Raw genomic sequence first — 14905 nt, forward strand, 5'->3', positions numbered from 1 at the left:
TCATAAAAAATAGAAATTAGTTGGTCCAGTTTTGTGAAATCGCTGGTAGAAAGTCACGCCAAAACTGCTTGACAAAGTGGTCAATTTGAGCACGAAGAACTCATATTTAAGTGCATTCAACGGCCGTGTACCCGTCAAACTCCTTTCGTTATGCAGCACACTGTACAGTGTACAAGCCCATTCGCAACTTGAACAGTTTCAATGTTGTATGCAATGTTGTACCCAATACACAGCCAATGCGAGTAACATAGTTACTGAGTCGAATTCAACTCAAAATTGCTAAAAGTGGGATTACTCACGGCCGATTAAACCTCCTCAAATTTTAGTTTGATTCACTTAAATTCGTAAAAACGTAGGTTGCTCATAGGTTGAGTAAAATTTTCCTCGATCATCCAGGAACATCTTTTCGAATAGGTGGAAAATCGAGAGAGGTTTCACTCAGTCTATGAGTATAGGAGAAAGTGGGGTAAGAAGGCGATATGGGGCAAACGAGAATCGTATCTAAACCACCGACAAACCGACATGACACTTAATTCTGACTTATGCCCGAAAATCGTTAACGTGCAGTGATCCGAACTGTTAAAACCATAGGATTTTTTGATCTAGATAAAAAAAATTGTTCAGAATAGATCAGGCACGAACCAATTCATAACTTTTGCATGCGGGTTCATGGCTTAGCTTAATATTTCCCGCGAACACGGGGCCAGATGTCAGTAGTGTGCTTTGGTCAGTTTTTTGTTTGTTTTTGCCATGGTCATTCATGTCGGTTTGTCGGTGGTAGAAGGTCGTCAATAAACCGCTCGACTATATGATTCATTGAGATGATTTTTTGATTGTGATTAATGTCATCCTACAAAAAATCAGCTCAATCGATTGGAGGACAGCTTAGAAGTAACGGTGAGTGGATTGCACCACAACAGTTTTTACTCTTAAGTCGAATTGAATTCGGTTACTGAGTCTCGGTGTATACTAATAGACTGAGTGAAGCCTCTCTTTGGGTTCTCATGGAAAATCGAGGGAAATTTTACGCACGCTATGAGCGACTTACGTTTTTGCGAATTTCAATGAACGGAATTCAAATTTGAGGAGGTTTAATCGGCCGTTTGCACATGGAAAATCGGTTTACTTTCGATTGCAGATCGATGACGACATTAAGAGTAACTACAACCTAAACCGTAATGCTCATACCAACAAATAAATACAAGAAAAGACAGAAAACAAAAGAGCAACCTAAAATCAAACGAGTTTTAACGCTAACTAAAACACAGCTCGGAAATTGTTAAAAAATATTTTATTACAAAAAATAAAATAAAATAATATAGCAATAATAATAGTAACTAATACAAATATTAATAGTATTTGAGAAATTTCTTATTTTTGCACATATCCCAGTTCTTTCTACAAATCAATTATTCTTGCTGTCGCGCGCATTTGCCGGTTCATTCCGATCCACATCCTATCGTTTATTAGCTCTCATTTTCGCTTCTCATCTGTGTGTGTGTGGTTGTTTGTTTGTTTGTATTTTTTGAGATTTTCATAAATTTTCCATTTTCCTAACTTCTCAGTATCAGTCCATGCGTGTGTTTGTTCCTCTATTACAAGTCTATTCATTTTTTTTTTCCTTTTCCGTCTTCGTCTCTACTTTTGCTTTCGCTCTAGGCTAATTCAACTGGTTCCAGGTTTTGCATCTACTTTAATTTCTTTCCTAGCAACTGCACTTATTCTTGTCTTTTTTTTTGGTTGTTGTTTATTCGTTTACTTTTCTCCGCTCGCTTTGTCATCTTATTTTTTTTGTTTTACTCTTTACTGAAGGCACCTCCGTTACCGAAATATACTTCTTGTGTTTTGTTTTGTTCGTCAAAAACCGATTCTATTTCGAACACTTTCTCTCGATTCTCTCTCCGTTGTTTCGCTGGTTGGTTCTGACTAATACTTGGAAAAGTAGCGTAAATTCTACTTTCGACCAAACTGATCCCCTTTTTTGTTCATTTTTTTTAAGTTGCTTGTTGCTGCTCCTTTTACTACTGAGGCTGAAAAACAAACCGACTTTAATTGACTAATTTTTTGCTGCATTGGCAACCATGCGGACACGGGAAAATTATTTCGCGTTTCAACCAAAAGTTTTGCTAATAAATTTTACTAAAAAAATGTTCGAATTTTGATACGTGCTTGTTGCTGTAAATTCGTTTAAAAATTCAGACCGAAAAACGGAATTGAATGCCTACACTTTCAACAGAAAGGGGAAATATTTCGGTTGCTAATGTTGCAGCGAACAAACAATTGCGTTAAACACACAGATATCTTTCTCTCTCCCTCTTGGGCTCACCCGTCGTCTGAGAGCTAGAACAAACGGCACACCCACCCACTGCTAACTGCTCACAAATACCCAATCGGAATCCTCTTCTTTTTTTTCCTTTCTGTTTCCATCAGATATAATTCCTCTTTCTTTTCTCCGTGTTTTAAGATGATTGTGTGAAATTGTGGCAGTTTGATTTTCCATTTCCTTTTGTTTCCTAACTGATTCCGTGCTTTTCTTTTCCTATCGACACTTTTTAATTTAAAAAAATAATAAGATATTGCTTTCGCGCCTGCCCTGTCGGCGCATTTTTCTTCAATTCACGGATTTTACCTAAACAATTCTGCCCGCTAGTAGCAGTGTTCTGAACTTGATAACTATTTTTTTTCTTTTCTAAAAAGAAAAAAAAACATTGCCTTTAAATAAGATCTTCTCTTGTATCGGTTGCACATTTTCTGCAGCTTTAAGTGCGCCTTTGCAGCAACGAAAATAACTGGACTAAAAACGAAACTAACTTTAGGCTAGGAGAGGATTGTTACAAAATCTTAGTTGGGTTGGGGGGGGGGGGGTGTAGAATTTTTCCGTGGTTCTGCGCGCTTAGGAGGCGTGGACTGATTTTTTTGCGTTTCTTAAAAGGAATCGTCGAGGATCATAAAAAGGAGGAGTGCTTAAAACAAACGAATTGTTACTATTTGAACAGAAGAAGGAGAAGTAACCATGAATAACATGATTTTGACTAAAAGCGATCGTCATCGTGTTTATACAAATTTGAGCATTAGCACAAAACATATGTGAAACTTGAGTTTCAAAAGGTTGAAGCTTTTTTGAGATTTCAAGACGAACATTGATCGATTCTCTTTATCACCCTTTCTCTTTCGTTAAAAACTTTGCTACAACACCGTTTCTTGCCGCGTTTGCCGGATTAGATGCTACACACCAGTTTGGATGTAATTTTCAACAACTTTTTTTCTGTGAACGGCCAATTCACTTTTACCCTACTTTTGACAAGTTTGGCACACTGTTCGGCACGTTAGGGCACTCGTTGACTAGTAGGTCACAACAAATATAATATAAAACGGCATCACTGTCGACGTTTTGCAAATGGTTGCTAAGGATGCATACATTGTTTACTCTAATGCAGGGCTGGAAAGCACCTCGGAACGTTGGTAAAGCAACTTTGTGCATGCATCTCACAACACTCGACAAAGAGTGTGTGGTTCTCCCATTTACTTCGCACACTCTTTTCCAACTAATCTGTGAGAAAGCGATCCACACAATGAGCAGTACACGCCGTACGGCGCAGGGAGCGAATATAATACAACAAGCGCTAATGTCTTCTTTGAATTCTTTGCAGACCTTGCTTACCACGACTAAATGCGTAGGAAATAAAGAAAGGCATGGCAAAGAAGAATTTTGTCTTTTTGCTATGTTTCCCATTTGCAACCCTACACTGAGTGGCGCTCTTTGCGTCGGACTCGTCGGAGCGATGGTTACTCATTGAGCTTTCGTTATTTCTGGGTGTGTGTCTTGAGTGATCATATGACAGCCCTGCTTTAATGTATAGCTCAATAAGTTCGTGCCATGCCACATTTCGAAAAGTACTGTAAGTATTTTCTGCATCATGAGTCCATTCAAACCTAAGAAGAAGAGGAGACAACTGGCTTCTTACTCTTTAATCTCTATCTCTATCTCTATCTTACGCACTTCAAATCGGCTAATCATGAGCTGGTTGGCGTTTGACAGAAAAGTGGTTCGTCTTCGCCCCAGTATTGTCTCTGGGACCTTAATTCATCTCATCCGATACGCAGCAAAAATCCCTGCGGCTTGTCCAGAGTCCAGAACAGGTTCAATTTCATATTCCTCGACACCATAGTTTGGCGATAGAGTGTTGTTCAAATATCTCAAATATGAGAATTGGTCAAATACCTAGAAGGTCTGTCACATGTCCAATACGACGGGTTAGTTCAGAATGCGGTTGCCGAAATCGTTGAGTTTGCATTTGGTGTAACAGGCTCAACTGTACCGGCTGCAGAGCAAATTTTGAAGAAGTTTGTTTTCAACGGTTGTCGAGCAGACTTCCGGAAGAGTTTCTGTGTCTTTATTCCAAATAGCCCTTGGAAATAAAGCTTATAATTGCAGTGAATTTTTATACGGAATTCAAAAAAAAACGTTGGCATGAATCCAGAAACGATACAATTACTGTTCTAAGTCTAACAAACCTCCCACGGACTGGCGGATATATTCCTGACACCGGTGCCCAACACGTAAAACCAAGCCATAATCGAAACGGGAACGGCCGGAATCGATCATCGATTTGGAACGAAAGAGGACAGGATATTCGATAAGAGTTGAGCTACATTTACAAGCGTGTTATGCAGAATAACTTATAAATATACTTCGGCCTAATGTACTTTGCATTAACGTGTTTCGCTTTGAGATCCTTATTCTCGTAACCACTTCCAGAGAACAGACATCCAAGTCAAATTCCTAAAGTGTGTAAGAAATTTAACTGCTCTTTTGAATAGACATTTGAAACTAGCAATATCATGATGGCGCTCATCTTAACATAAATGTCAAAATTGTTGTGAGCAAAACATTGTTTAAAACCGATCAAAACATGGGCCGCAAATGCGAGTTTGATTGGTGCGCAAATAAATAAAGGTGTTACCAAACGAAAAACTTTTCACAATATTCCAAAGAATGCTGAATTACCCTCGGAATTACCCGAACTACAGGAGATTTTCTTCGCACGTGGAGTCCAAGCGCTTGCAATGAAAAGTTATGTTCCGACCACTTCTCCCAGGAGGCTTTTCGAATTCCTGGAAGAACGGATACAAGGTAAGCAGTGTTCAAATCTTACCACATTGATCACACAACTCGATTGATTTCCGTTGTTTTGTCTTGTTTGTTTTGAACTGATTTGACAGTTCATTTGAATACACGGTCAATGAGGTCAACCCAAATTTTAGTTGAGTTTAATACTCATGAATCGCACAAACTGATAACTCGAGTCGCAACATTGCGTATGGCGGCGCTAGTGTTTCTAACGTATTTTAATTTGAATTCTAACACGTAATTTTTCGAAAAATTTGGTCATGCTTAGATGTCTGTTCTCTGTGCTTTAGGTGCACAAATATCAGCTTCTACGATACGTACTACAATGGAACTGTTACTTAACGTTTGCTGTTCTGCAGCATATATGAACTACACACTTAGAAAATAATACCGAATTCGGTTTAATTTTCTACCGAACCTCTTCGGTTACCAACGAGAAACCGAATAAATGGTTTAAAAACCATTGTTTATCGAAGCAGACCCGAATTTCGGTAAAAAAGAGTATAAATTTGACAGATAGAAATGAAGACTGAACCGAACAGTACGGTAAAGTATCGACATTTACGAATTCGCTACGTGAAAACCGAGAAGCTCGGTAAACTGAACCGAATATTCGCTAGAACGCGAGCTAGAACGTGTTAAACGTCAAACGCTTAAACGTCAAACGTTCCACTTGCGCTCAACTTCGCGACGGAAATTTTAACCGAAAACTCGGTTCTCTAAGCTGAGTCTAAAATTAGTCAGCCATTTTTTCTCGCGTGTGCTCATCGGACGTGTGCAAAACTTGAGTAAAAATGGAAAAAGTTCTGGAGCAGCTGTAACAAGAGGATGCACGTTTGGCTGAAATCTTTTGTAAGTATTTGAAACTAACTGTATGGTTTTATTTGCAGGCATCTTGTGCTATAGTTTGTCTCTACTGCCGTGAAAATGTACAAGGTTTTGTCTCTGGCTTGCAAAGGCATTTAAAAACCATTTGAATAAGAATGACTCCAAAGTCAGTGATATTTTCTTTGACTGTACTTTTCCACGCTTTAACTCGCGTTACGGGAGTTTTTATTCTCCAAAACAAATTAAATAAATATATTTCATACATTTCTTTGACATTTCTTGACATTTCTTTGGTATTATTTTTATGAAAATTCGAAGCAACGCATCCTTAATCAAAATTTATAGTGGGATTTGAAGTGAAAACCGAGCGCTGCCTAAGAAAACCGAATTCCGTAATTACAACAGGTGGGTCGGTTTGTTTAACAGCGTTCGGTAATTCTTGAGTAAACCTAATTTCGGTTATTTCTGCTTAAATTTGTGTTTCGTCAACCGAGATTTTCGGTAACTTTGACAGATTGTGGGTAACAATAAGAACTAATGACAGCTCGGTTATTCCTCTTTGAACCGAACAGACTACCGAGGGTTCAGCAGATAAAAACTTGGTTGAAATCAAACCGAGTTCGGTAATATTTTCTAAGTGTGTAGCAATTTCAGGTAAAATGGGGCATCAATTTCCAAGATGTGTGTTATTGAAAATTCGAAGAGGAAGTGCATGTATAGCCTACGTGGTGGCCATTTGTAGACTCTACAAGGAATCACCTTAATGGCCCAACACCGAATAAATAATAAAGAGAAAAACCAACTTATCATAGGAGTTTTCGAACAGGTCCGTGTCTCGGGTTTTCCGAGGATCTTCCGGGGTGGAATTTTTCTCATCAACTTCTGAGTTTTTCCTCGGATATTCTTTCTTGTCATACACTCCTATTCTGTGAATCGTGTTCCTCTCCTAGTGATGAGGTTAAATGTGTCTCCTCACTAGTGATAGAGAGTCACACGACCCACAGCGAAATCCACAGGACTGGGAAGGGATGTCCATAGAATTTTGAAAAAAAAATCCCGGTACGGCTGGTAGATGCCGACATGTATTAACCCCAAATATTCCATCAGATCTGGACCGATCGACGATTGTCTTAGCGCAATAGTACAGGATTCATTGGAACGGATTAATACAGTCAGTCTGTTCCGCGATTTGGACATCATCTGTCATCTACGATCCGGGTATATTGCAGATGCATCTCTGTCATCATCATTCTATTGAACTTGTTCATCATAAGAGGTCCCGTTGCGATTGGTGGCCTACCGATCGGGTTTTACTCGCGGCAGAAAGAGTTTCGGTGCGCTCAGTGGTTTCCGTTTGAGAACTCTAAGCAATTTGCTGTTTAGCAAGAGTTCATGGGCTTGAAGACCAATCTAAAGACCAAATTGTGAACAACCAGGCATCAGTACTAATTGTGCAAAACAGATTTCCGGATTCCAATGCGGCTAATCCAGAGATTGCGAACTATCTTCTTGCATTGGATGGCTTTGAGTCCGCACTAGGTACTCGACGCGTCGTTTACATGACCTTCGTTCATCTTTCCGACCGTTCGAGTTTCTTTGTTTACTTTAGTTGGAGAGGACTTCAATGGATGCTGGTGGCATTTTTTACCTCCATCGATCAGACTACGACTTCGTTTCTGCACACCTGCAAGGAATCAGTCATTCAAATTGACATTGAGTCAGAATCTTGTGGAACGGTCGCGTTTGCTTGAACACCGTATAGGTTTGATAGCTTCCAGTGTCTCTTTCACCTTCTGCTCTGAAAATGAGAATTTTAACACAATCACAAATGTCATTTCTACTTCAGGGATGCGAAACTCATGGGATATTGACAGTTTGATTGGCACACTTCGGCCTACTTCGACACATTCGGCATAGCGTTAATAATTTGGAACAGATGTAGATGTGCAGAGTTGAATACCCCTTGAGTTTGTCTACTTTTATCCTACTGGAGGCGAACCAGCCCCAGGCTGAAAGCCTTCTTATTAAAGAAAACCTAACCTAACCTCCTTTTATCCCCCCCTCTAATGTTGTGAAAAACGGAGGAGCAAAACCACCCAACAGGGCTAGTACAAAGAGTACAGTGTAGGAACCCAACCTTGAGTATAATCATATTTACCTACTTTTGGGTGGAAAATTCCATACGAATTTTCTTACCGTGTAGGTTACTCATGCGCTGTGTTTCATGAGGGTGAAATTGCCGTTGTAAACAACGACTTTAACCGCCGGTTTAAATGATCCCAACTCTGCCGCTCATGGCAAGTCCGTCCCATAGCCAGGCATGGAAAATCATTTGCATTCATTTCATGCATTCATTTACATTCATTTGCCTCTAACTTTTTCCATCAACAGCATTCCGCAAAATGATGTATAGAGCTCTTGTAGGTTTTATTACTAGCTACAACTTTTTCCCATAACTCAAATCTGTATCTCTTATGCATCACGAACTAGAGCGGGCAGATCTTGTTACTGTTTTTCAGTGAATGTAAAATACATTCACTAAAAAACAGTAGTGGCTTCTGTTCGCTCTGGTTCGTCATGCATAAGAGATACGGATTTGAGTTGTCAACAAACGTTGTTGTTAATAACAAAACCTACAAAAACTCCATACACTATTTAGCGGAATACTGTTCATGAAAAAAGTTAAGGACAAATGAATGTAAATGATTTTCCATGCCAGCCCGTAGCACAAATCAGCTAGCCGAGTAAAACGCGTTTAAAGTTTGATTCTCACCATCGCTTTTTATGTAACCTAATGGGACCTGAACGAAGTTGTTAAGTTCATCTAGCATTGTGAAAATATGAGTGATTAGCTATCACCTACATTGAAAAAAAAAATCAGTTTGGACAAAAACGCAAATGGGACCGACTTGCGATGAGCGGCAGGAGCTGGTAGAGGAAATATTCCTCTACCGGATGGTGTCGTAAGATTGCATGTGTTAACTTCTATTCGCGAGAAATCGGCGGCTAAAGCCGAGGGGGTCGAGACATCTAAATCTCAATACTAGATGCTCAAAAAAAGTTCACACTAGCGAATCAATCTTCGAAAACTCTTCTTTCAGTTCTCGCATCTACTTGCATCTACTTGCATCTTTTTGCAGAAAATCTTCAGAATCGTCATTAATCTTCTTTCTATCTATTCAGCTTGCACGCAGCTAGCCACAGCAAAACACAATCTTTCCTGCAACGTAGATAGAGTCGTCTCCCTCGGCTAGCCATTGCTTACAAAAGCAACTTCACCGTTTTGAAATGTTGGCACTGATTTCTCCATACGAATGATTTAAAGTAACTCACAACAGAGTAAAATTTACTGACTCTCGGAAATAGTTTTGTTTACAATGTAATGTTAGCGGTGAACCGGTGAATATCATTGAAATGAAATGCATTTGTTACAATTAATGTAATGCCCGGTCGATGAGTGTAACTTAAAATTGGATTAACATGGATGACCATTCATCTCAGAAAAATGACGATGTCATCCCTGGTTCGTCGTCTCAGTCTGTCAATGGGCAGCTCCAGATTGCGGGCCTACCCGAATGACTCGACTGGCCCATGGGTTGTCTATTTTCAGCCCAAAAACAAACCCTTGAATGTTGTTCAAATATCTGATGATCTGACAAAGCGATTCTCTGCAGTGACCGAAATAACGAAGGTTAGGCACAACAAACTTTGTGTGACCGTCGCTAACCTGAAACAGGCCAATGAAATTGCTGTTTCCCAGTTTTTCACACTGGAATATAGGGTGTACATTCCAGCCTCTGATGTGGAGATCGAAGATGTGGTCACTGAGGCGAGCCTGAACCCCGAGATACTGGAGAAGCAAGCGGTTGGCCGATTCAAGAACCCCTTGCTTCCTCCGGAAAAGATACTGGCCGTTCATAGAATGAAGTCAGTATAGCTCAGCGAGGGTAAAAAGAGTTTTACCCCCACAGACTCGTTTCGGGTGACCTTTTCTGGATCTGCCCTTCCTCAATACATCGAGCTGGGAAAACTTCGTCTTCCTGTGCGGTTGTTTGTACCTCGGGTCATGAACTGCCAGAATTGTAAGCGGTTGGGACATACGGCCTCCCACTGCGGCAACAAGGCACGCTGCTCCACATGCGGGGAGAAACATGAGGATGGCGCCTGCGCAGCTACCGCACCAAAATGCGTGTACTGCAACGGAACTCCTCCTCATGCTCTCTCGTCGTGCCCAGCGTACAAACAGCTCGGGGACAAAATGAAACGCTCCCTTAAGGAACGTTCCAGGCGGTCTTTTGCAGAAATGCTTAAGACAGCCACGCCATCGACCAATGACAAAAATCCCTTTTCTCTTTTGTCAGATGACGAGACTGACTCTGACTTGGCTGAGGAGGGAACTTCTTTCAGTTTTCCGGAAGGTTCTGCACGGAAACGAAAGCGCATCCGTTCGCGGATTGTTGCAAATAAAGAACCCCAAATCAGCTTGCCCAAATGTGGTGGTGGCTGGCTCGAGGCAGACAACCTAATGTTCCAGTTCGGGATATTTTGGCTAGACGCGATCTGGAGTTTATGAAACTCATATATGTTTACTTTAAGGATATTAATCTTAGATTGTAAGTTTGATTAACCTTGTGTTTAGTTTGTATTTTGTACAGTGGGGTTTTTTTTTCAATGTTTGTTTTCAAGATGAATAGAAATAATTTCATGCTTTAGGATTAATCAACTAGTTGTATCGTAAACCACATTTCAAACCTCCTTCTTCTCTTTTCCCATCCAAAAAATTGTAAATCTCCACTAACCTCGAGGCAACCGCGAGTACTCGGTCCAGTTCCTTTAACTTAAACATGAGACAGTAATAATGTATAACGCAAAGGATAACTCGGCTCTGTAAAGTTTATTCGATTGAGCCTGTACAAATAAAGTATTTATAAAAAAAAATTGAGTCGAATTCGATGCACAATTGCATGATGTGGGGTTCCTTGGCTCGAATATTACGATGGTGGTGTCAGTTTGTGTATGTGAAATAGCAGTTTCGATAAATGGACGCTTGAAGCCATTATTTACAGAAGTACTTTCGACCAATTGATCATATTGTCGAGCAGTTTTGGAACGACGTTCTATCAGCGATTTGAAGAAAATGATGCTCTAAATTCCAGATTTATCAAGCTTTGCAGAAATAAGACCCTATTTTCTCAAGGTTCTGGAAGAAAAGTTACCAAAATATTGTTCCACGGCAAAGTTCGAGTGGTAGGAAATGTCATTTTAAACTGCTCGAATGACTATTCATTCTTGGAAACTAAAAAAATTTCTGAAAGTCGAAAACAGCAGCCTGCGAAATTCGGCTTAAAAATTAGCGTGCGCAGCGTACAAATGGGGGCAAAGGTGGCAAACTCGCTCTAGATTACGCTAAGACTTGTAAAACCCATGTGTATCAATTTAAGGTGCTTCAAAGGCCCAAAAACAGCTCTCAAATGAACAGAATAACTAACGGGATCAGTGTAAAAGTTGTATGCCACCCCTGTTACGCTAACCTAGTGGTGCTAAATCATTAAATCAGGTCAAGAATGGCTTTCAAAGCGCGAAAGTAGTCCGATAATTTTCTGTGAAAATGACTTTCAACTTGCATCATCAAGATGACGATTGAGTTACCTACAATCTTGTGATTTAAAAAAAATCAATAAATCCTACTTTTCCAAAATGGGTTCATTCACAGGTCACTTCTCCTTTCCAGAGTCCAACCGAAAAATTCTGCTTCTCGTAATTCAAGCTTGATCAGATTGCCCTTAAAACAGGTCCACAATGATCCTACATCTCTCCATCCTCCTTTGTCGCCTCCGCATCTTCACCTTCTTTGCCTTTTAACCGATCTACACAAGATAGTTAGATTCCTCCCTTTAGTTTCAGAAACGGGCGTTCGATTTGTGTCCTTTATCTGTCCTAACCTAGTCTCTTACCCACGCTGCTCGCACACTCCCTTTCGGCACTCCTATTGTTTGTTTCTCATATCCTCACATCATCATCATCATCATCATCATCATCATCGTTTAATAGTACTTCTCCACTTTAAAACCTACTCGAGGGGCAAAAAATGTACATCCTAAACGCTCTCTACTCTCCAAACCTTACCGCACTACTGTACAATAATAGAGTCGCTTCTCTCTACACTCCATTCCGCATCACAACGCACTTCTTTCTTTTCGCTCGCCTACCTAATACCTAGTTATAATACACAATCATCGCACTGCTGTTAGTAGTGCACCAATCACTCCAAAAGAACTCTCAGCCAACATTGTCGCCTTCCTAACCTTCCTTCCATCCTGCTACATTATTATAGTGTGTGTGTGTGTGTGTATCATCTTAAAAATATTAACAAGTCACAGCCAAACGATACGGAAGAGGTCGCCGACCGAACCCACGCCAAGAGCCGCATTTTCTTCTCAGTGGTGGTGGTGATGGTGGTTGGTGGTGGTAGTAGTAGTAGCAGTAGTTTTAAGTGTATGTGTGTATTTGTGTTTGTCCCGAGCCGCACCCACCATGCATGGGGCAGGATCGGACTGAGGTGGCAGCATATTGTTCTTTTTTTTTCATTCGGGGGTCGTCTCAACCACCAACGACGACCACGACGGCGGTTCGCCCAATCATCGAACCTCTTCCATCTCTTTTCGTTTTTTTTTTTTTATTCTTACCAGCTAAAACGTTGTTGTAAACTTACATGTTGTACGAGTGTGTATGTGTGTGTGTGTGTGTGTTTATTTGTTTAAGGGTGAATATTTTCTTCTTTTATGAGGGGGGGTCGCGGGGTGGTAGATGTGTAACTAAGAGTGTGTTCTCTCGCAGCTCGCCAGGATTTGCGTTGATGTTGTAATAAACGGTCATATTTAGTATAAACACGACGTTCTTTATTCTAGTACTACAGTAAAGTCTGCACGCAGTGGAACACCCCTTTTGCTTCTGTTTACGTGCTGCTGCGTAATTTTCCTTTTTGTATTAAGGTTAAACTGGCGATTCCACTCATTTCTGCATGTGTGTGGGTGTGTACTGGAATACTTTTCTGTTTTGCGAAAAAGTCAAAACCTAAACGTAATAGTCCTACTAATAGTTATACGAAACAAAAAAAAAATGTAATTCAGTCACTTGCTTTTGAACCGTGCCACTGGACGATGCTGTCAGAATGTTGAGTTTTGGGGGAAGTTCGTCTGTTCCTGCTTGTTTTTTTTTTTTTTAGTCTTTTCTGTTGTCTCAATTGCCACTAAGTCAAAATCCCACCAGCAGTGTCCAGCACTGCCCAAATCCCTACCTACATGCAAGGAAAACAGCAAGAATATAAATCAAGTCCAAAACAAAATAAAGAGGAAATAAATTAAAGCATTATACAATAATAGAAGTATGTAGAGAATATAGCAAAGAACTCTGTTTGGCCCTCGGGCGGTCCCTCCTAACCGTCGACGATAAAAAGAATGTCCTCTCCGGAGAAGGACGCGTCCGCGGTTGTGTGGTTTTGTGTCGACCCGGTTTCGCTGGCCAGCAGTGGAATGGAAACCGGCCCGGAAACCGCGTCCTACACTAGCTATACCTGGTCGAGCATGCCGAGGCCGGGAACACCACCACTACTGCTGCTACCGTTGTTATTATTGCCACTACTACCACTTCCGCCGTTGGCGTGAACTTGCTGTAGCTGACTGTGCTGCTGCTGTTGTTGTTGTTGATTTGGCGTTAATTGCTGCGGATGATGCTGCCCGTGTTGTGAACTATTACTATTACCATTACTATTACTATTATTACTACTACTACTACTACTGGAGGACGATGACGACGAGGACTGGGTGCCTTGGCTTTGAATCTGGGCCTGCATCGAGGGCGGTATGTCTTGGACGTCCCAGATTTCCTCCAGGAACCGTGGCAGTTTGCGGTTCTTCAGCTTGAGCGAGAAGCACATCTCCGAGTTCTGATTGCCGAGCGTTCGGAGTTCCGTCAGGATCGACAGCAGCTTGGCGAATATCACACTGCACTTCGGATCGCCGGCGTGCCTATTGAGGATGTAGATCCGCAGCGTGTCGATGTAGTAGCTCTGGATGTGCTCGACCAGCTCGGCCTGTTCCAGTCCGGGCCGGTCGGAGAAGATGACTATCGCCGTCAGGAGGGCGTACTCGACGTTGTCCACCGTGAGGGAGAACATCTGCCGGCAAAAGTGCAGCAGGTCCTCTATCGTGTCCGCCATGCCGGCCATCCGGTACGAGTCTCGCGTGTACGATCGGTTGTTGGCGAAAAGGATCGAATCGGTGGCGGCATCGTAGCGGCGGGCCATTCGCAGCATCATCACCTCGCTCGAGCAGGCCTGCGGGGAAGAAGGAGATTGTCGTTAGTCGATTATAAAGAAACAGCGAAGGATTAGTAATATCCATTTAATTCCACTACGTTCATTGCGCTCATCCGTGACGGATACGCGTACTTCGTTTACAATGTGCAGCCTTCTGCAGTGTCTTGTACTTCTACTCGACTGTTAGTATAATGTGGTTCAGAGACACTGGCGTGCACAGGGTGGGCAAGGTGGGGCAATTGCACCTCCCCCCTAATAAACAAGCTTTTTATTTCCACACTTACAAAATTATGATGTAACATAAATGAATAACGCTGGTGGAAAAATTGAATCACGCCAAAAATTTGGAGGTGCACATTTAACTGAAAATTTCTGGTGGAAAGTTCGCAACACTGTGTTGAATGTAGAAGCAAGGTTATTCATTTTTCTGGTGCATAATTTGCATCGTTCTGATGAATGCAAGCTTCATTGAAAATTCTGGTGCATGAAGAGGCAAAACCTGAAAATTGCACCATAAAGGTACATGGTGAAACAAACTTCACTGACAATTTTTGGTACACCCTTCTGGAGGAGCATGCTTTATTGACAGTTTCTGGTGCAACATTTGTATCGCTCTGATAAAGAAAATG

The 14905-nt window shown here is 41.2% G+C and overlaps 1 protein-coding gene across 3 annotated transcripts in view; it reads right to left on the reverse strand.

Annotated features, from left to right (window-relative positions):
• Positions 1 to 1493: 1493 nt before the first annotated feature.
• Positions 1494 to 14905, reverse strand: part of EcR (Ecdysone receptor) — a 797280-nt gene continuing 783868 nt past the window's right edge. For all 3 annotated transcript variants that reach the window (XM_065234607.1, XM_065234606.1, XM_065234608.1), the window contains one exon: positions 1494 to 14294. In XM_065234607.1, the coding sequence (XP_065090679.1) occupies positions 13527 to 14294 (768 nt within the window). In that variant the 3' untranslated portion in view covers positions 1494 to 13526. The remainder of the gene's footprint in view (positions 14295 to 14905) is intronic.

This window comes from Ochlerotatus camptorhynchus, unplaced genomic scaffold, assembly GCF_037179485.1.
Source record: "Ochlerotatus camptorhynchus isolate MF236.1 unplaced genomic scaffold, CSIRO-AGI_Acam_v1.1 ptg000434l, whole genome shotgun sequence".
NCBI classification, from domain to species: Eukaryota; Metazoa; Arthropoda; class Insecta; order Diptera; family Culicidae; genus Ochlerotatus; species Ochlerotatus camptorhynchus.